At 40.7% G+C, this 23284-nt stretch overlaps 1 protein-coding gene and 1 long non-coding RNA gene across 3 annotated transcripts; one reads left to right on the forward strand and one right to left on the reverse strand.

The window, feature by feature from the left end:
• Positions 1-5917: 5917 nt before the first annotated feature.
• Positions 5918-9088, reverse strand: LOC126703546 (uncharacterized). 2 transcript variants are annotated; one of them, XR_007648123.1, is made up of 3 exons: positions 8844-9088; positions 7425-7597; positions 5918-6309 (listed from the first exon to the last, which is right to left on the reverse strand). It is a non-coding gene; the product is annotated as an uncharacterized LOC126703546 (long non-coding RNA). The 2 variants fall into 2 exon arrangements; XR_007648124.1 differs by lacking the exon at positions 8844-9088 and adding an exon at positions 8019-8796.
• Positions 9089-11424: 2336 nt separating this feature from the next.
• LOC126704036 (uncharacterized) lies at positions 11425-11928 on the forward strand. Its single transcript, XM_050403078.1, has one exon. The coding sequence runs from the start codon at positions 11425-11427 to the stop codon at positions 11926-11928; it is 504 nt and encodes a 167-aa protein (XP_050259035.1).
• Positions 11929-23284: the final 11356 nt, after the last annotated feature.

A 23284-nucleotide genomic window follows, 5' to 3' on the forward strand; every position in this document is an offset into this window, starting at 1 on the left:
CAATGTTTTTTTTTGCGGAGATAAGCACTACTCCTGCTCCCCCCACTTTCTTCGTGGCAGATCCATAGGAGGTTCTTCTTCCTTATAGGGGTAAGTGAATTTTGCAATGAAGTCTGCTAGCACTTGGGCTATGATTGCTACTCAAGGTCGGTATTCGATATCAAATTGGGTCAATTCAATCACCTATTGAATGAGTCATCCTGTTGCATCTATCTTGTTCATCATCTTTCTTATAGGTTGATCTGTCATGACAATGATGGGGTGTCCTTGGAAATAAGGACGAAGTTTTCTTAAGGTGACCAATAATGTGAAAGCTATCTTTTCCATCCTTGGGTAACTTGCCTCTGCTCCTTGGAATTCCTGGCTAGTATAATAAACTGGCTTCTATAAGTTCCCTTCTTCTCTGATCAATGCCGAACTTACTGAGGTGTAAGATATTGCTAAGTAAAAGTAGAGCTTCTCTCCCATCACCGAAGGGCTTATCAAAGGTGGCTTCATCAAGTACTCTTTTAACTTGGTAAAGGCTTCCTCACATTCATCAATCCACTGAAAGGCTTTTTTCAATACCTTGAAGAATGGCATACACTTGTTTGTTGCCTTAGAGACGAATTTCTTTAGGTCTGCAACCTTTTTTGTCAAGCTCTACACCTCCTTCACGGTTTTTGGTGACTTGACCTCAATTATTACATTTACTTTGTCTAGATTTGCCTCAATACCTCGTTGGGACACCATGAATCCCAAGAACTTTCCTGAGGTAAGAGTAAAAACACATTTTCCAGGGTTTAATTTCATATTGTACTTACGCAATGTGCTGAAGGTTTCTTTTAAATTGTCCAAGTGGTTGGCTTCATCCTTGCTTTTCACTAGCACATCATCTACATACACCTCCACATTCCTTCCAATCTGGTGAGAGAACATACGGTTCACCAATCTTTGGTCGGTGGCTCTTGCATTCTTCAGTCCAAAGGGTATAACTTTGTGGCAGTACAACCCTTGGATGGTAATGAATGAGGTCTTCTCTTGATTGTCTTCGTCCATAAGAATCTGGTTGTATCCAGAAAATGTGTCCATGAAACTCAAGAGCTTATGTCCAGTAGTTGAGTCTACCAGTTGATCAATCCTTGGGAAGGGGAAACTATCTTTTAGGCAGGCCTTGTTCAGGTCTATAAATTCAACACACATTCTCCATTTTCCATTGCTCTTCTTTACCATTACCATGTTTCCTAGCCAATCTGGATAAAAGACTTCCCTGATGAAATCAGCTTTTAGTAGCTTTTCTACTTCTTCAGTTACAACTTTGTTGCGCTTTGGAGCAAATATTCTCTGCTTCTACTGTACAAGTTTGCATTCCGAATTGACGTTGAGACGATGTTGTATGATCTTCCTATCAATCCCAGGCATATCCTCGCGTTTCCAAGTGAAAACATCTTGGTTTGCCCTTAAGAAGGAAATCATCTTCTCTTTCTCTGAAGTTGGGATTGTTGTTCCAATCTTTAATACCTTTGTCGAATCTCCTAGGTCGATCTCAACTTCTTGTGGTATTTCTGATGGTCCCAGGATGGGCTCTAGTTCATTGATTACCCATGTACGGTTCTCCCTAGATGCTAAGGCAGCTTAGTAGCACTCTCTTGCCAAAACTTGGTCTCCTCTGATTTCTCCTACCCCATGGGCTATTGGAAACTTCACCTTCAAGTAATATGTTGACATTGCTGCTCTTAGTCTGTTAAGTGCAGGTCTTCCCAAGATGATGTTGTATGTTGAAGGGCAATCAACTATGAGGAAATCAATTTCTTTGGTGATCTGTGCTGGATAAGTTCCTGCAATTACGGTTAGAGTGACGATGCCCCTTGGAACGATTCTGTCCCTCGTGAAGCTTACCAAAGGCGAAGTGAAAGGCCTGATCCTTTTCTTATCCAGTTTCATCTGCTGAAATGCGAGCAAGTAGATGATATCAACTGAGCTTCCATTGTTGATGAGCACACGGTGGATGTTGAATTCTTCTACTCTAAGCATGATTACCAATTGATTTTCATGAGGTTGCCTGATGCTGCGATTGTCTTTTTCTGAGAAGACAATATCAGGTTAGTCCTCTTGAGATCGCCTTTATCTCTCCTGCAAGAGGTTTGCCATCTCCTACTGCTTGAGTTCTGTCCTAATCATCCTTCTGTTGGTATCTGTGGGGCTCCGTCTTCCTAACATACTTTTGTAACTTCCCTTGTCGGATTAAAATTTCCACCTGGTCTTTCAAATGCCTACACTCATCAGTACAATGCTCGTGATCTTGGTGGAACCTACAGTACTTGCTCTTGTCTCTTCTCTCTACTAGAGTGTTGATTGGCTTCAGCCATTGCAGGGAGGGATCGTCCCTTATCTACAAAAGGACCTGCTCAATTGGCATTATCAAAGGTGTGAAGTTGGTGAACTTTGGCTTCTTGTCTAGAAGTTCCTTCTTTTTCCCTATGGTCTGCCCAACACTTCGTGTCTCCTTCTTCTTGTTGCGATTGCTGCTTGTTCCTTTGTCTCTCTTCCTTTTTCCTTTCATTTCCTTTGCGAGCATCGCATCTTCTGCATTCATGTACTTTTGAGCTTTACAGAGCAACTCCAAACCTGTTTTTGGTGGACTTTTAGTGATTGAGAAGAAGAAATCTCCTAGTAGCAACCTGGATTGGAAGGTTGTTAAGATAACTTGGTCTTTAGCTTCATCTACCTGCAGCAGCTCCTTATTGAATCAAGTGATGTACTGTCTTAGTGATTCTTCTTCTACTTGCTGAATGTTGAGAAGATGGCCAATTGGTTTTTTATGTCTTTACCCCTCAATGAAATGATTAACAAAACCCTGCTGAGTTGTTTGAAGTTTGCAATAGTTCTTGGGGGTATCTTGCTAAACCATACTCTGGCCGCTCCCTTTAGTGTTGTTGGGAATGCCCTACACATCACCTTGTTTGAGGTCATGTACAATAGCATTAGCGTCTTGAATGATTCGATGTGATCCAAGGGATCCTTGGAACCGTCATACGACTCCAACTATGGGAGACAGAATTTTGGTGGGAGAGGAAAGTTCAACACTTCATTGGTGAATGGTGAGTCCGTCATTTGAATCATCCCATCCAGATTCTCTCCGCCTTTGCCCTTCATAGCACTTTTTAATTCATCCATCTCCTTCCTCATGTTGCAGAGCTCATTCTCCACCCTGGTGGAATCTTCTCCTAAAGTTTTGTCTAGCCTGTTGGCTTGAGAGTTTGATTCTTCTTCATTTTGGTTTTCACCTATTTTCCGACACACTCTACGTTTTAGGATTCCATTGTCGCAGTTCTTCATTCTGATGAGTCAGCTCTTCCACATTGGCCATTAGGGCTTTGATTTGGTGTTGTTGCACAGCATCTAGTTGAGGTGCAATCTCTGCTTCCATCTCATACTTCGAAGACTCTTTTGTCACTGGGAAAGATGGCTTGAATGATTGGCGATTCCCACAAACGGCACCAAACTGATGATGCAAAAAATCAATTGCTGAGCTCTTCGTCATAGCGAATGGACAAAGCTATGATTGGGGTTGTCTCTATTGTAGTAAGACCTACAAGAATGAACTGGGTGGAAGAGTAATACGCTGGTGTGGCATCAACCAAACCACCTTTGATGCTTAAGTCAATAAGGGAGAAAGATTCTTGAAAGAAAATAAGTAGAGGGTGATTTCGTAGAGTATTTGTGTGTACCTTTAACTTCTGTTACCTTTTTTTTTTTTTTTTAGTTGTGTGTCTCATTAATGGGCAATGAATCACATTATTTATGCCCAACGGCTAGTGCGTTACAGAATCTTTGTCTGAAGTTCACAGCTCATTATGTGACCATTGCTCCATCCATTACATTTCATCATCAATGATCGTAATAAATGTGTAACGTCTTCTCTGGGTAAATTAATGAAGTTATTAAATGGGACATCAAAGGAATGTATGAAGGTGCTTAGTCCTTTAGTGGCTCAAAGTGAAGGGCGACCAATGTCAAAATGAAAGGAATCTAAAACAAACCAAGTGATTAGGAAATTGAAAACAAGAAAGAGACATGAAGGGAACAAAACTATCAAAAAAAAAAAAGAAAGGAAAAGGAAAACAGGTACTTGCTTATTTAATTTTAGCTAAAAATCTATTTTATTAGTTTCTTTGTTGTATTTTATATATATATATATATATATTTATATTTATATATATTTGTTTATCTGAGTAACTTGTCTAATTCATCTATTTTCTTTCTAATGAAAGAATTCTCAAGTGGCACAAGAAATTGAAGTTGATGCAGGTGAAATTGGTTTGCCTACTTTAAGTACTCCACAAGAAGATCATGAAATGGGAACACAAGAGAGAAGGAATGTTCAGGTACTAAGAATAAGGAAAAACTATGAGACTAATTGTTTGAGATTTTAACCTACTTTGTAAATAATTTATACAATTGCATTTTATTAATCTAATGTTCAGGTAAATAATAGTAGCATCATAGGAGATGGTTTTGTTAGGCTACAGTCAACAAATTCTGGTTTAAACCAATTCCAGGTAAAGTTTCTATGTATGTGTTTTTTTTTCATGAATGCTCTTATCTACTTTCTCTTGTGATTAATATATAATTTATAAGATTTATTTTCAATTGCATAGCATCATCTGAGTCAAGTTTCAAGTGGTGGATATATGACGCCATATTTTGGCACTCCTTTCTTTCCTGGAAACCAAATGCAGGTATAGTTTATCATTTATAATTCATTCTATACTATTCATTTGTATTTTTTTGTTAATATATGTAATTTGATTACAGGGTCTTCCTAATCAAAGAGCAGTAACTAGTATTAACCCAACATATTTTGGCCCTCTAGGAAGCAATATACACCATCAGTAATTCCTTAACTTTTATTCAATGTTATACTTGTTAACAGTTTTTAGTTTAACCTTTTTTTAATGAAATTTGTATTTGTAGGGTCATCTGAATCAATTTTGGGGAAGTGGATGTCAAGTGCCAAATACTGACCAGCTTAGTGTTTATGGAACACAACAACATCATATAATCAACTTTAATCATTTGGATCTGCTACAAGTATTGTTAATACATTGTATATTTAACTATGTCAATTATAAGCACGTTGATTTCTAAATAATTTAATACATTTTCTTTTGCTCTTTATGTAGGCTCAACATTATGGGCATCGGTTTAAGGATCAAGAGGCTAGCAAGTTCAGTAAAAATTAATTTCGACTTGATCAAAATGACTAACCTTTTTTTTTTTTTCCTTTTTTGTGTTGAACACAACATGTTTCTTCATTTGTAATGGATATTATGGTATTATTTGCGTGGGGAAATGCTTATATGTTTTTAAGCACAGATGGTGACTTACAACAAGAGCTTTTATTTATTTATTTATTATTATTCAAAATTATTTGAGTTTTACAACTATGGATATATTTGCTCTTTATTTATTTGAGTTTTTTGGTTTTGTGATGTATGTAGAATGAAAAGGATGGAAATGTGAATATAATATTATTAGCTTGATTATTATCGGTTTGGTTGCTAAGAAAGTTGAGGGAAAGAGAAGGAAAGTCAAAGAATTGAATTGAAGTGAATCTTACTGTTTGAGTTGTTTGGTTTTGTATGTATGTGAAATGAAAAGGAGAATAAGTTTATATATTGGTTAGCTAAATGGTTAGAATAGGCTCACTAATCACTATATTGAATTTTCATTTGGATTGCAGTGGGGTTGCTTATATTTATAACTATTTTAGTTTATTTAAAATTCATGCCCATTGGTCTTAAAATATGATTGATCCCCAAGTACGAAACTTGGATTGAAAATCCTTTAGCATATCAATTTTGTAGCTAAAAAATATGGAGGAATATATTTAATATACAAATTTGAATCTTAGAATTTTATTTTAGCTGTTTTTGTTTGGTAAAGACTGAAAAATAAAATACATAAATTAGGTTCTTAATGTGGAAGCACCAAAAGCTCATGTTATGTAACATGGCAAAAATTCACTACTGTGACTCTCTTATGCACCCCATCTGCAGTGACTCTCTTATGCACAACAAACATAACCACCAGCATGACTCTCTTATGCACAACATACATAACCACTAGCGTTCTCCAACTTCCATGCACTTGTGGTCTTCAATCAGCACAACAATTTGCCAAGGAACATTAAAAGAGGTCCTTCGCTCTAGATTTTGTTGAAATAAGTCTGCAAAAATCAAGCTTTATAGCCTTAGTTAATGCCTTTTGCACAGTCAAGCAAATAGCTGCATGCCATTTGGTTGCATATGGAAGAACTACAACAACCTGTGAAAGTTCAAAAACGTGTACAAAACACTTTTGAACGTTTAGACCCCCAAAAATTAACTTAACCAACACAGGCAATATGTTAAACAACAAGTGTGCGGAAACTTAACATATGCTATAATGTGAAATAGGTTAAAAACTATCTAAGCCATAACATAATAAAATCACAGCAGATAATATAAAGGCAAAGATAGAGAGGAAGGAAGATGCAAACACAAAGACAACACGCGATGTGTTATCGAAGAGGAAACCGAAGACCTCGGCGAAAAACCTCTCCGCCGCCCTCCAAGCGGTAATCAATCCACTAGAAAATACAGTTGGGATACAAGGACAGCAATAGACCCTCCAAGCCTAATCTACCCAGTGCACCTAAGCCCTCCAAGCTTCTTGCTCCAACGAGGTTGCGCCGAACCTTTTTCTTTTCTAGCTTCCCGGATTCCGCTACTAGACCGTAGCATCAACCAATGAAGATTGGCTCCTTCCTAACTGCTTCCCAGAACTCCAAACATTTGTCTCACAGAGATGATAATGGTGAGAACCAGGTTTGGTATAAAGCCTCTCAAGGATTTGACAATGGAGAGGAAGAGAGTAAGGGAATTTGAAGAGACTCTAAGGTATAGATTGTGGGTGAAGCAATCTGGTTTTTCTTTAGGGTTTCTCTCTCAAAATTCTCTCTGGAAGCTCTCTTTCAATCGTGGGTTAAAGGGGTATTTATACTGGAGTGGGAGAGGAATTTGAAACGTCAGGTTTTTACAAAACAGGGGTGGCTCGCGGCTTGACCTCGCGGCTTGACCAAGTCGCGAGATCCAGTCGCGAGTTAACCGTATGGCCAGTTGTCCTGTTTTGTCCTGTAGTGCTCCAGCTAGCATGACTGTTCATCTTCCAGCACGCTTGGCACGTGTGCAGCTTCTGGCGGCTTGCAGCCGCGAGTCCACCTGCGAGTCCCAGCCGCAAGTCTCTGTTTTCTTGCACACTCTTGAGCAAACTCCACTCTATCTCACTCACTACCCTTACAACAAACCCACCTAAATACAGGGTTACTAAATGCTGAATTACAAGCAAATTTGGCACGGAATAAAGCCAATTAGATGGTTGAATAAATTCAACCTTACAACCTGCCATCGCATGATATGGTTTTATAGCCAAAACCAACCCATCCACACCATCTCTGCCAGTGTCCCTCAATTGTCAGCAACATTCACAACCCTCCACAACTTGACAAACTTGCCTTGGTACTTTTCTGCAATTACTCTGATCTGCTTGTTGTGCAATATAGACTTGTGCATAGCTGCAAAACAAAGCATTATCACTTCTTAAGCAGACTATTTTTTCACCCCTAAACATCAACCTATAAAAATTCGGATCCTCCATCCATTGAGCCAACCACTGCTTCAAAGAGCAAGGAGAAATTAACTCGGTTCCAAGGCTCAAATGTAATCCAAAGATTCCAAACAAAATAGCCTGAGCACTATATTAACAAAGACTTGTTTATATAATCCATTGGACTGCCTAAACACAAAAAAAAAAAGACATGTTTTCATAAAAATTCTTTAGACTGCCTAAACACAGAAATTCTCCCCATTCCATCCACATGTTTATATAATCCATTGGATTGCCTCAAGGCCATAAATATTGCAATACTCTACATCAAATTTGCATAGGAATCAATTAAATACAGTAAAAATAAAAAAAAATTCAAATTTCGTTACTGGGAGGGAGGCAGATGACTTGAAGAATCCATGCTCATGGCGGCACCAGCAGCGATGTGAGGATATCCTTCCATTTAGGCTTTTATCAATGTTATGTTAAAATCCCTCTGACTATACTTCTTTATGATGTAACACAATACGGTTTGGCTTCTTCCCCTGTATCCAGAAATACCATAGAGCTTCGATCATTCTTGAAATGGTCTATGTTACAGGCCATTCTCTGGTTTTAAGTCAAGGCTCATGCACAAAATTAATGTCTTTTATTCCTTTTCCACTTATTAGGATATAGATTAGCTCTAGACTTTTTTCAGGCCCATGCATGTTAGTTTTTGAATTTTTAGCATAGACATTAACATTACTTGCGTAGATACATATTCTGATACCACACTTATAGTGGATTTGCTTTATATCAGGCCAAAATTTCACTATAATGATGATCACACAAATAATTATATTTATCTACTGTCTATTTGTACTTGCATATTTTGGTGGGTTCCAGTTTTTTAATTCTGTCCTGTCATTTGAACTTGATTGACCACCAAAAATAACATATATCATCCTGTAAGGCATAATCTGTAACACACATTTTGCCTTTATTCAGATAAAACGTAAAATTGAAAGAAATTACATTTGAATCCCCTTTCAATGCTTTCATTACTTCTTTGGTTGAATCAGGAAAAAACAGCAATTTCTTATTAATCTAGAGCTTGAATCACATTACAAAAAACAAAAAACTTATTCGTTGAATGTGAATGAATAATCACTAATACCACTTGCAATGATTTCACTACTGAATCTCTTTGAATGTCAGAATTATATGCTTACCAACCAAATTGATTTGTGGAGATGTAGATTTCTTTAGCTTGAATGTGAGACCGAAGAGGCAGAGGAGATGCAGCGCCGGAACGTTTGTGTTTTTTGCCAAAACGTTTTGAGTTTAGGATATTGTTGGCACCGATGAGGTAAGGACGGAGGGAAAAGTTGTACGTTTGAGGCAGAGAGGGAGGCGCAGAGAGAGGGAATCGTTGCAGAAGCTGATTTGGGTTTCGACGACATTAGTCAGAGTGTGAGGCCTGGTTTTAGGAAGAGAGGGAGGCGCAGAAATGCCACATCAGAAATGCCACCTCAGCTTTTTTAAAACCAAAATACCAAATCAGATATTAACAAAGAAAATTAATAAAAGAAAAAAGAAACCCAAATTTGTTTTGCTTCTAAACCCTCTCTCTGCCCCTCCCTCTCTTCCTAAACCTAGGCCTCACACTCCGACTAACGCCTCCGAAGCACAAAAATTTAAAAGTAAAATTGTCCCATAAAATTCTGTCAAATGGGATTGCAACACTTTAAAAATAAAATTGTCACATTAAGGAAAACAACAAACTTATTCGTTGAATATGAATGAATAACCACTAATACCACTTGCAATAATTTCACTACTAAATCTCTTTGAGTGACGAAATTATATGCTTACCTACCAAATTGATTTGTAATCATATAATATATATAATTTCCTTGTTTCTATAGAATGAATACTTTTTGAATAGCATAATATTGGCCTGTTTGACTACGAATGGGTTTAGGAAGAGAGGGAGGCATCATACGTTTGAGGCAGAGAGGGAGGTGCAAAGAGAGGGTTTAGAAGCCAAACAAATCTGGGTTTCTTTTTTCTTTTATTAATTTTCTTTGTTAATATCTGATGTGGTATTTTAGTTTTTAAAAAGTTGAGGTGGAGCATGCCACATCAGCAGTTTGTAAAATGTTTGTAGAATAGTTTGTTCCTGTAGCAGTACTCTTTTTCTTTTATTTATTTACCTTGTTAATATCTTATGTGGTATTTTAGTTTTTAAAAAGCTAAGGTTGCGCATATAAGAAAATAGAGAGTTAGGAATGGAAAACCGGAAAGAGAGAAAGAGAGCTTGAGAGAAAAGAAAGATTGAAGAATTCTTTCATTCAATTGTTACATTGAATCTATTCAGAGAATTGGACTTTATACACTAATTGATCAACCAGCTAATCTAACAAACTATCCAACTTATCAGGACACACGTGCTCAGTCAGTTACTAGCAGTTACAATACGTGTGAAAGCTAAAACTGATATATACTACTCTAAATGACATACAGCATAATACAATGTTAAGCATACAACATGTAGCTTTCTTTAGATTACTTCTTCATCTTTTGTTAACTTGAGCTGCTGCATCCTTTTTCTTTTGTTTTTGATCTTTACAATTGATAAGGATAATTTTGCAATATTGGCACTTACCCATGATAAGGCGAAAAGCGATGGTCTTAAATAACCCCATCAGCTTCGCTTGCTAGGAAAAGACAACAGGAGGTCTACGGCTCTACCTCGAAGCTGGCGACAGTATCATGGCTGACAAAATAGGAAGCTGACGTAAGAGAGTTGAAGATTACGCATGAGTCTGACGATGCTGGCATGGCCTTACTTGGCCCCTACGCATGCCCATATAAAGAAATATCTTGCACCCCACGTTCAATGCTAATTAAGAGGACTCCTACAAGGAAAGGATTCCGTAAAATACATTCATAGGGACTCCTACAAGGAAAGGACTTCTAAACCAAGGAATAGATGTCAACCCTCTACCACTATAAAAACCCCAAAACCCTCACAAACCAAGGTATGCATAATTCGCCCCAGCTCTGGCACTCTAGAGTTATGAGAAGTTCTAACTTGACCTTCAGAGGGTATTTGGCTGGCACTACACCGATGCTCTCTGTTAGGTCTTCTCTTTTTGTTGTGCAAGTATTATTTCAAGCGTGCAAAGGTTGTGTGGCTCACTGGTGATTTTTTGGCATCATAAGTTGGCGCCGTCTATGGGAAAGCTACGACTTATAAGCCATATCGCTTTCCGGACAAAGAGTTGCATGGTACGTACTCCTTCTATGGCAACCACCACCAACAATCAAGGCGACGAACCGCGACCCACTGCCCTTGAGAGGCAAGTCCAAACCCTCACAACAGCAGTGGAACGCCTTACCAATCATGACCTAGAGGAACAGCTACACCAGAAGAACGCGGCAATGGATACCAAAAAGGAAGACCAAGAAGGCACTAGCGCTGAGAGAAGGAACCAAGAAGGACCGAAAGGTAGCAACACCCCGGGCAGGCCAAAATAACAGGACACTTGTCGCCCATCCATTACTGATACGGTTCCACCTCATATAGTAGCCGAGATGCAGATGATGAAGGAACAGATGGATTTTATGATGAATGCCCTTAGAGGATGAGTGTTCATTGACCTCGATGATTTGGTCCATCGAACTGATTCAACATTCACAATTTCCGTCACTTCATTCCCCCTCTCACCGAAGTTTCGCATGCCACAGGTGGAAAATTACAAAGGATCCAAGGACCCCTTAGATCACTTAGAGTCTTTCAAGACCCTAATGCACCTTCAAGGGGTGCCAGACGAGATCATGTGCAGAGCCTTCCCCACCACACTAAAGGGATCCGCAAGAATCTGGTTTAACAGGCTGACACCCAACTCCATTGGAACCTTCAAGGAGTTAAGTGCCCAGTTCGCCTCACACTTCATCAGGGGGCATAGGTATAAAAAGTCTACTGCGTGCCTAATGAACATTAAACAATGGGAGGATGAGACGCTAAGGTCCTATATCACCCGCTTTAACAAAGAGGCTCTCTCAATCGATGAAGTAGACGACAAGATACTCATAGCTGCCTTAACGAACGAACTACGGAAGGGTAAGTTCCTGTTTTCCCTATACAAGAACGACCTGAAAACTATGTCGGATGTGCTGTATAGGGCAACCAAGTACATGAATGCGGAAGATGCATTGCTAGCTCGAGAAGAAAGGTCCAAGAAGAGGGAAAGGCAGGAAGACCCGCGGCAGGACAGAGGGCGGAAGATGCCTAGAACTGGATCTCGGTGAGAGGACAGACACTTCAAGCCCCCTACAGGGAAGTTCACAAGCTTCACCTCGTTGACTGCCCTGATTGACCAAGTTTTAATGCAAATAAAGGATGAAGGAGCCCTGACCTTTCCTAGCAAGTTGAAGGGAGATCCTAATAAGAGGTCTAGGGACAGGTACTGCCGCTTCTACCATGATAATGGCCATGATACAGCTGATTGCTATGACTTGAAGCAGCAAATTGAGGCCCTCATCAGATAAGGGAAGCTACAGAGGTTCGTCAGCAAGGAAAGAATGGACCCACCTCAAGAATAGGCTCCCCGACGGGAAAACGACCATCCTAGGCTGCCTTTAGGTGACATAAGAATGATTGTGAGGGGCACCACGACTGCCGGGTCATCTAAAAAGTCCCGTAAGACATACCTGAGGATGGTCCACAACGTCTAGTTAACAGGTTCCGTGCCGAAGATACTGCAGATCAACAACCCCATCATCGAATTCTCAAAAGAAGATGCCCGACGTCTCCACCACCCGCACGACGATGCACTAGTCGTTAGCATACGAGTGGGGGATTACAACACGCACCGGGTTCTGGTGGACAATGGTAGTTCAGCTGACATCCTTTACTACCCAACATTTCAACAGATGATGATTGATAGAGAGCGACTAGTTCCGATGAACACGCCACTCGTTGGTTTCGGAGGAAGAAGGATATACCCCCTTGGCGCAGTCATATTATCCGTGACGGTGGGCGACTACCCCCAGTAGATCACTAAGGACGTAACATTCCTTGTGGTCGATTACTCATCCGCCTATAATGCTATCCTAGGACAGCCTACCCTCAATTCATGGAAGGCCATAACCTCAACCTACCACTTGATGATCAAATTCTCCACCGATTATGGAGTAAGGGAGCTGCGCGGAAATCAAGTAGTTGCCCGCGAATGCTACATAGGTATGATGGAGATGGATGACCACCTCCTGGCCATGAACATAGAGGAGCACGAAACAAGGACAGAGCCCGTCAAAGAGCTTGAAGAGGTACTCCTCAACGACTCCAAACTTGATCAAACAACTAGAATTGGTACTCTAGCCAACCCAACGATCCGCCAAACAACTTTTCTCAAAAATACCCGGGATGTATTTGCTTGGAGCCATGAAGACATGCCAAGAATCGACCCCTCGATCATGGTACACCGACTGAATGTATCACCCTCCTTTCCACCCGTCCATCAGAAGAAGCGAGTATTTGCCTCGGAACGGGACCAAGCTATACAAAAGAAGTTCATAAGCTAAAAAAGGCAAACTTCATCCGAGAAGTTTACTACCCCAATTGGTTGGCAAATGTGGTCAAGAAAGCTAGCGGGAAATGGAGGATGTGCGTAGATTTCACCGACTTAAACAAGGCATGCCCTAAAGATAGTTACCCCCTCCTGCAGGTCGACATCCTGGTTGACTCTACAGCCCAGCACCAATTGCTATGCTTCATGGACGCCTTTTTGGGTTACAACCAGATCAGAATGGACGAAGCAAATCAGGAAAAGACTTCGTTCGTTACAAGCCAGGGCCTCTTCTGCTACAAAGTAATGCCATTTGGCCTCAAGAACGTGGGCACGACGTATCAAAGGCTCATGAACAAGATGTTCGCACACCAGATCGGGAGGAATGTACAGGTCTACGTTAACAACATGTTGGTGAAAAGCTGAAGGGAGAAAGACCACTTGGGGGATCTTAGGGAAACGTTTGATACCCTTCGCTCCTACAACATAAAGCTCAATCCAAGAAAGTGTGCCTTCGGAGTGACGGCAGGAAAGTTCTTAGGGTTCATGGTGTCTCAGAGAGGTATCGAGGCCAACCTCGACAAAATTAGGATCATAGTAGAGATGGCCCCCCTAAAGAACGTAAAAGAAGTACAAAGTTTAAATGGCAAGGTCGCCGCCCTGAATAGGTTTGTGTCAAGGGAAACGGATAAGTGTCTACCCTTCTTCCGAACGCTGAAAAAGTCTTTTGAGTGGATGGCCTAGTGTCAACAGGCATTTGAGGATCTAAAGGTCTACCTCTCTTCCCCACCGCTGCTGAGTCCTTCACAACCGGGGGAAGTGCTATTCCTTTATTTGGTCATCTCCCTTGTAGCCGTCAGCGCGGCCTTAGTCAGGGAAGAAGACAAGGTTCAGAAGCCCGTATACTACGCCAGCCGAGCACTTCGTGGTGCAGAAGAAAGGTACCCGCCAATGGAGAAGCTCGCCTTCGCTTTAGTAACGGCAGCTTGCAAGCTCAAACCATACTTCCAAGCCCATACGGTGATTGTCCTAATCGACAAACCATTACTACGGGCGATAAGCAGCCTTGAAGCTGCTGGGCGATTGACACTGTGGGTGATAGAGTTGAGTGAGTTTGACATTTAGTACTGCCCGCATACCGCCATTAAGGGACAGGTCGTCGCTGATTTTATAGCAAAATTCACCAACGGAGAAGGCAAGGGGGCAAATGAGTGTCCTCAGTGGGGTATACATATAGACGGATCGTTTAACAGATAAGCTAGTGGAGCAAGTATCGTGCTTCTTTCTCCAGAAGGAGACAAGATTGAATGTATGGTTCGCCTCGACTTCCCCACCACTAACAATGAAGTAGAGTACGAAGCTCTAGTGGCAGGACTTGATCTCGCCAAAGTGGCAAGAGCCACAAGTGTGGTCATTCATTGCGACTCCCAGGTCATCACCAACCAAGTAAACGGAGATTACGAATGTAAAGGCGAAAGGATGAAGAAATACCTAGAGCAAGTAAAGAGAAGGGCGGACGACCTACAAGCCAAGGTTGTTTAAATTCCCAGAGGAGGAAATAAGCAAGCCGACCGCCTCACCAAAGCCGCTTCAGCAAAACATATGACTGTCTATAGCAATGTACTCTCCTTTGTTCAGCGTTCTCCACTGATAGATTCCGTCGATGTATAGGAGATAGATTCTGAAAATAACTGGACCACACCATTAGTCTCCTACCTAAAAAGTGGCGCGCTACCAGATGGGAAGGAAGCCGCAAGAAAGCTGAAAGTTCAAGCAACACGATTCCTTCTAATAAAGGACGTCTTGTACAAGAAAGGCTTCTCCTGCCTATACCTAAGGTGTTTGGGCAATGAGGAAGTAGACTACATCATGAGAGAAGTCCATGAAGGGATTTACGGAAACCACTCGAGATCACAATCGTTAGTACACAAATTGATTCGAGCCGGGTATTACTAGCCAACCATATAGAAGGATGCCCAAACTTATGTCAAAACCTATGACAAGTGTCAAAGGTTCAGCAAAGTCATCAGGCAGCCGTCCAAAGAGTTGACCCCAATGACAGCCCCATGGCCTTTTGTTCAGTGGGGATTAGACATCATGGGACCATTCCCGATAACAGCGCGACAGTTGAAGTTCCTCATAGTAGGCATAGACTGCTTCACAAAGTGGGTAGAAGTTGAAGCCTTGACAACCATTATAGAGAAAAACGTGCGAAGCTTCGTTTGGAGATACATCATTTGCAGGTATGGGATCCTTAGGGTCCTGGTCTTAGACAACGAAAAACAATTTGACAACGACTCCTTCCAGGATTTTTGCTCACAATTGGGGATCAAAAACCACTACTCCTCCCCCACCCACCCTCAAGCTAACAAACAAGTTGAGGTCACAAACCGATCCTTGCTCAAAATTATCAAGACTCGGCTCAAAGGTGCAAATGGTATATGGCCTAAAGAGCTGTTGAGCATACTATAGGCGTATAGGACAACAGCAAGAACACCTACCAAAGAAACTCCATTTTGGCTAACATACGGGAACAAGACGGTCATTCCAGCCGAGGTCGGGCTCACAAGCTACAGGGTGGACAACCACGATGAAAGCAAAAATGGTGAGGCTATGCGTCTGCAGCTTGATCTACTAGATGAAGTCAGGGAGACAGCCGAACAAAGACTTGCACGGTACCAGGACCTCATGGCCAAGCACTACAGCTCCCGAGTTAAACACAGAGACTTTCAGGTTGGAGATCTTGTTTTGAGGAAGGTAATGGGCACCACTAAAGACCTTACCCAAGGGAAGCTTAGCCCCAACTGGGAAAGACCTTATAGGATTACGTCATGGCAAAGGAAAGGCACCTACCATCTAGAGACACTAGATGGACAGAAGCTGCACCATTCGTGGAACACTGAGCACCTACGAAAGTACTACTAGTAGAGCTGTTAGCATGGAAAGCAACATTCTTCATTTTCCAATTCACTTTAGTTAATTTTAGCTACACTCCTCAGTTTTTTTCAGTTTACCTTAGTTAAATTTCGCTAAAATAATTTTTAAGCCCAAGGGGCAGGTCTTTTTCTTTAGAGAACAATTTTTCTACAAATGCATGGTTTATCATAATAAGAGGAGTTTATTTAGATATAACTAAAGTGTTTTTCTAAAAAATATTAGCAAGTCCATAAAGTGATTGAGTTCATTCCAGGAGGATGAATTGTTGATAAGTCCATAAAGTGGACGAGTTTATTGCCAAGTGCATAAAATGGATGAGTTTATTATCAAGTCCATAAAGTGGACGAGTTTATTATTAAGTCCCTAAAGTAGACGAGTTTATTATCAAGTCCATAAAGTGGACGAGTCCATAAAGTGGACGAGTTTATTATTAGGCCCATAAAGTGGATGAGTTTATTATCAAGTTTGTAAAGTGGACGAGTTTATTATCAAGTTCATAAAGTGGACGAGTCTATTATCAAGTCCCTAAAGTGGACAAGTTTATCATCAAGTCGATAAAGTGAACGAGTTTATCATCAGGTCCATAAAGTGGATGAATTCATTAGTCCATTAAGTGGATAAGTATATTAGTAAGTCCATAAAATGGACGAGTTCATTCCAAAATGATGAATTATTACTAGTCCGTAAAGTGGACGAATTCACTAGCAAGTCCATAGAATGGACAAGCTTATCCCATAAAGATAAGTTATCATCATATAGTCCGTATAAGAACTCATAAGTCCATAAGCAAAACGAGTTCACCCCAAAAGTGGGCGGGTTCATGAGTTGGTCCACAAGTGGGCAAATCTAAATTAATGTGGACAGACTTATCAAATCCACAAGTAAACGGACTCATAAATAGTACATAAGAATACGAGTCCATTAAAACAAAATACCATCAAGTCCATAAATTAATTGGACAGGGTCCATAATTAAAGCCCACAAGTAGATAAGCCCAGGCCGTGAAGGTCTTAAGGCCATGAAATCCTTGGGTGGACAAGTTTATTCAAAATCCAATAAGTAGACAGGTTCGTCCTAGTTTACCAAGTACAAACGCATTCTAGCATGCATACAGACATACAAACAGAAAGCAACACATACATACTAAAGCAATGGATATAAAATAAATAAAGTGAAGTCTTTACAAACAAAGCCCAAAAAGCAATAGGGCATTTTACAGAGTCTTAAAGATAGAATTAATGTACAATAAATATATAAAACTACAAGGCCGGAGGGTTCGGGGGGTTCTCGTCGTTCTTCTCTTAAGTGTCCTGGGCAACAGGGTCTTCAACGTTCACAAGCTCAATGGATGGGACCAGGGAAGCAACGGGAGCATCAGTGGCTGGCTAGGCGAGGATGACGCTGTCATCTTTTGGATTAGACTCCGTGGAGTCGTCAGTTTCTTCTTGGACAGTGTCACCAGTAGGAGTTGACGGCGAGGGCTCATCCATGGTGACCTTTGAAAAATCCAAGTGAAGGTATAGGGACTTGACCTGTTTAAGGCAATCCTCGAACCCTTCACCGTAATAGCCAGCACAGAAATCTATGAATGGCTCTGACGCCTTGTATTTGTTTACGGCGTCAGCCTTGGCCGTCTCCACCTGCTCAAAAAGGGTCGTCAACTCCTTCTCTACCATTTCCTTGGCTTCTTGCTCTTTCTTTCTTTGACGACCCTCCTCCTCCAGCTTAACCATCAGATCCTTTACCTCCTAGTTAAGGGTACGAAAGACACCCTTATATTGCTCCTCCTCGTCCGTTAGGATCTTTATGCCCTTATGCAGACGGGCAATCACCCCTTCTTTGGCGACGCCCCTATCTTGCAAAGCTTTCATACGAACCATTGCCTACAAGGCAGAACAACCATCAACCATTGAACAATAAAAATAAGTGAATCGAAAAAGCGAAGACAAAAATGTACTCGCAGAAGATCGAAGAGGCTTGACGCCCCTAACTCCTACGTCCCTTGCTCAGCACAAAGGTCTACATCCTTGTCCCTAATGATGGATTCCACCATCTCAACAGCGTAGTCCTTGTGCGTGAGGAGACGGCGGTCCGATCCCTGAGCGATGGGGCCTGATGTCGTCATCAGACCCTTACCTGCCCCATGGCTAGGCTTAAGGGGCGTTGGCTTTTTGAGGGATTTATCCCCAGCAGTGACAATAGCCTTCTTAGGAGGACGATTTTCCTTCCCGTCGGCTTTTCTCTTGGAAGCGCCCTTCCTGATAGCTTTTGGAGCTGATGACAACAACCCCTCCCCCTTCGTTTTCTTTTCTTCTTTCTTCTTAGCGACAGCTGGCTGCACCTACACCCTCAACTTGGCGGCCTCCATTTTTGCAAAGGATAAATGATGGGCATTAAATCAACAGACAACTAAAAAAAGAAGAAAAAGGAAAAGATGACGGAGAGAATTACAAATACTTACAATGACAGGAGTAAGAATTTAGCTTACTAGCTGCCGGGGTTAGCTCCGAACCACCACAGTATGCGTGCAGTGTGTCAAGGGTGATCAAATCCCTACACTTATGCTGCTCAAATGGAATTTCAAGAACTCGTTGAATGAAGGCTTCCCGCTCGTCAGTTATGGATGGGCAAATTCTAGCTGAAAAAGGAAAAACGACGACATTAGAACGCTTAACGAGTAGATTAAAAGGTTAAAGCAAAAGTTAACGGCATTAAACCTGAGTCCTTGACAATGCCCCAAGTATTGTCAAAATCGTGAGGCATTGTATCTCATTCCTCCGGACAACATACCCAATCCGTCCCCTTGACAAAAAAGTATCTGCCCTTCCAATTCCTGTTGGAGTTAGGCATGTTTGACACAAGCCCTAGCACTTTTTTCAGTGCAGCAAAATGATAAATCCCTTGTGACGAGAAGATGTGTTGGGGCCTGTAGCACCAGAAGAACTTGTCTAGCGAAAGCTGACGGTTCCCTCTACTCAAATGACCCCACAAGATCTCTGCCCCTTTGAAGATCCTCCAAGCATTTGGAGTAATCTAGCTGATGGATAGACTGAGGAAGTTAGCCAGTTGACGGTGTAACATCGTCAATGGCAACCTCAGCTCCGCTGCAATCGTGGCGTCGTACATACCAACATCCACAGTCTTCCCTGAGTAGCACTTCTCATACTTCCCAAGGAGACGGATTGGTGTGTGGTCGGGGATTTGGTAACGATCCCTCAAGTTCTTAAAAATATTGGTCGTCATCTTCGGTAAAAAAATCATTGATGGTCCACATTTAAGGAAGGATAAACGGACGAGCGTGCCCACTCTCGGGACTTCCTGAACTTCCAACCTTGGGGGTCCTCTCATCTGCGTCATTCTCGTCTTCGTCACCTTCCATTCCCTAGTCACCTTCAACCTCTCCCTCACCATCAACTTCTCCCTCATCTATCTCTTCCTCATCTCCCTCTCCTATGTAACTTTCCCCGTCCTCGTCAGGAGAACGAGCTGACATCTCTTTCTCTCTAACGACCAGGAATGGCCCTCCTTGGGCTCATGACCTGTTTGGAAGACCTCGTCGTAGCCCGCTCCTTCACGGACTGATGATTGCTCACTAATCGCTTCTCTAGACATTTTTTACCTGCAAGCGATGGAGGTATTCTAAGTACCTAAGTTGACGGAATCACTAAAAAGTTATACGATCAACTAAAACAAGCAAACAAAAATGGAAGGTAGAAGGAAGAGGTGACTTACCAAGCAGACGGTCTCTGAAAAAATGACGGTCTCAGCAAAAGGTAGTAAGACGACGGGAGCATGGTTCTTGGAGTAACAAGTTCTCTCTCTGGATCGACGATGAAATAGGAAGAATGAGGGGAGAACTAAGATATATATAGAATGAAGAATGCACTGAAGACGAAGCGACACCCTTGTCCAGAAGCGAAACCAATTAGAATGCGCCACGTGTTCAAGCATTTAATAAAGGCTGCTCGAGGAATCGCCCATACATGCTTTTTCCTTATTCTTGAATAAATGAAATTAAATAAATAAAAATTACAAAAAAACTAAACTCCATAACTCGTCGGCTTTAGCTGACGAAGTTATGAAGTAAGGGGTAGTTGATAAGGATAATTTTGTAATATTGGCACTTACCCATGATAAGGCGAAAAGCGATGGTCTTAAATAACCCCATCAACTTCACTTTCTTGGAAACAACAACAGGAGGTCTATGGTTCTACCTCGAAGCTGACGGTTGTACCGTGGCTGACAAAATAGGAAGCTGACATGAGAGAGCTAAAGACTATGCATGAGTCTGACGATACTGGTGTGGCCTTACTTGGCCCCTACGCATACGCATATAAGAAAATATCTTGTGCCCCATGTTCAATGCTAATCAAAAGGACTCCTACAAGGAAAGGATTCCGAAAAATATGTTCATAGGGACTCTTACAAGGAAAGGACTTCTAAACCAAGGAATAGATGTCAACCCTCTACCACTATAAAACCCCAAAACCCTCACAAACCAAGGCATGCATAATTCACCCCAGTTCTGGCACTCTAGAGTTGTGAGAAGTTCTAACTTGACCTTCGGAGGGTATTTGGCCAACACCACACCGATGCTCTCTGTTAGATCTTCTCTTTTTGTTGTACAGGTATTGTTTCGAGAGTGCAAAGGTTGTGTGGCTCACTGGTGATTTTTCGGCATCATCAGTAGTCAACAGTATTTTGACATCCCCCCTCAAAATGAGAAGCTGAACTTTGAATGTTCACAATGTTCATCTTACCCAATAAATGCTTTAACTATAGGCTGTTAAGTGCTTTTGTGAGCATATCTGCCAATTGTGAATGTGCATGAGTAAAGAACAATCTAACAACATTATCTTGAACTTTATCTCTTATTAGATGACAGTCCACTTCTATGTGTTTGGTTCTTTCGCAGAACACTGAATTTTCTCCAATGTGTATAGCAGCTTAATTGTCACAAAATAAGAGAGCAGGTTGAGGATGATGAATCTCCAAATCCTTCAACAAGGCTAATAACCAAGTCATTTCACAAACAATTACTGCCATAGCCCTATATTCTGCTTTAGCAGAAGATCTAGAAACTATGGATTGTTTCTTTGACTTCCATGAAACTAGAGAATCGCCTAAAAATATGCAATATCCTGTAGTAGACCTTTTGGTATCAACACAAGATGCCCAATCAGCATCTTTGATGTAGCAGACAACAAAATGCCTTGACCAGGACAACCTTTTATGTATTGCAGCACCTTATTAGAAGCATCCAAGTGAGGTTTCCTAAGTTTTGACATGAACTGGCTCAATTTGTGAACATGTTATGCAATATCAGGTCTGGTTATAGCTAGATATAATAACCTTCCCACCAACCTTTTGTATATTCCAGGATTAGGTAACAACTTACCTTAAAACTTGCTCAATTTCAAATTTTGCTCCATTGGTACCTTGCTAGGCTTGCAAGATTACATTCCTACATCCTTCAAGACTTCTAAAGCATATTTTCGTTGACACAATGAGATTCCTTTGTCTGATCTAGCCATTTTAAGACCAAGAAAGTACTTTAAACCTCCAAGGTCCTTAAGTTTAAAATGCTGATCTAAAGAAACCTTAAGTTCTTCAACTGCTTGAACATTGTTACTTGCTATACGAATATCATCAACATAAACCACCAAAGCTATGAAAGAATCATTGAACTTCTTAGTAAACAATGAATAGTTAGCTTTAGACTGCTTAAAACCATGCTTCAGAATAACAGAACAAAACTTAGAGTTCCACTGTCTTGATGCTTGCTTAAGCCCATACAAAGACTTATTTAACTTGCAAACAACATTCCTTCCTTTGCTATGAAAGCCTTGAGGGAGTTGCATATACAACTCCTCATGAAGATCCCCATGTAAGAAAGCATTATTGACATCCAATTGGACCAAATGCCATCCTTTCACAACAGATATGGCAAATAGAGTTTTAACAGTTGTCAACTTGGCAACTAGAGAGAAAGTGTTTGTAAAATCCAACCCCTCTTGCTAAGTAAACCCCTTAGCAACTAATCTAGTTTTATATCTCTCTACAGAACCATCAGCCTTGTATTTCACCCTATATACCCATTTACACACAATGGCCTTTTTATTTAAAGGCAAAGGAGTAAGGGTCCAAGTATTGTTTAACACCAGGCTGCAATCTCAGCATCTATGGCCTCTTGCCACTTAGGATCCTTAACAGCTTCATGATAGAATCTTGGTTCAGGTGTAACACCCTAAAATCATAAATAATAAAACTCTATTCAATCTAAATAATCCACAAAAAAAAAAATTAAATAAAAGCAACCAGCAACCTAAAATCTCATCACAAATGTTAGAGCTCTAATCCCCCAAAGATAAAACATCCTCAAAATAATTCTCTAGTACAATGTTTAATGTCATAAAAATAATAATAAAATCATCAGTTCCACAAAATAATTTGTAACTGTTGTCTTCCAAGAATCTCTACTCCAATAATCCCTCTAATGTATCTGTAAGGGGGAATAAAGGGGGCTGAGATAACTCAATAAGTGGAATTCACTAACATTGGGGTGTGGGAACAAACCTTTCAAATAAATAATTCTTACAAAAAATTCATAACTTATAACTCATCAATATTTTACCATCAAATATTTCACATAAAAGAATATCTTTATATTGTGAGCCATCATAATATATATATATATATATATCTCCATACCATCATATAAAAAATTTCCTATGCTTTTCTCATGGTCAACGTTTACGCCCCGTTGACAAGGTTGTGCTGTCCCTTTTTTGGGACTGGAACCTCCTTTTTATCCCCTTTCTTAAGGGTGGCTCCTTTGAAACCTAAAGGTGGACTCCCTTGCTAAGGAGCTTCCTTTTTGGATCCTCAATAGTATACTCCCTTGCTAAGGAGCTATCAAATGTGCACTGTCCCCTTTTCTGGGACCATCCCTTGCTAAGGACTAGCTGCAGTATGATTGTCCCTTGCTAAGGATTAAATACAATACTAAGCTTTTAATCACGACTTGCCATAGGTTTTCAAAACATATTCAATATGCTCACAAAAATAATTCATTCATAATTCTCAAAAATATAAAGGTATATTCATACATACAAGTTTATAAATTTTGGTTGTCCCACAAGTTTTTCATAAAACAAATA

This window comes from Quercus robur, chromosome 10, assembly GCF_932294415.1.
Source record: "Quercus robur chromosome 10, dhQueRobu3.1, whole genome shotgun sequence".
In the NCBI taxonomy this organism is placed as follows: Eukaryota; Viridiplantae; Streptophyta; class Magnoliopsida; order Fagales; family Fagaceae; genus Quercus; species Quercus robur.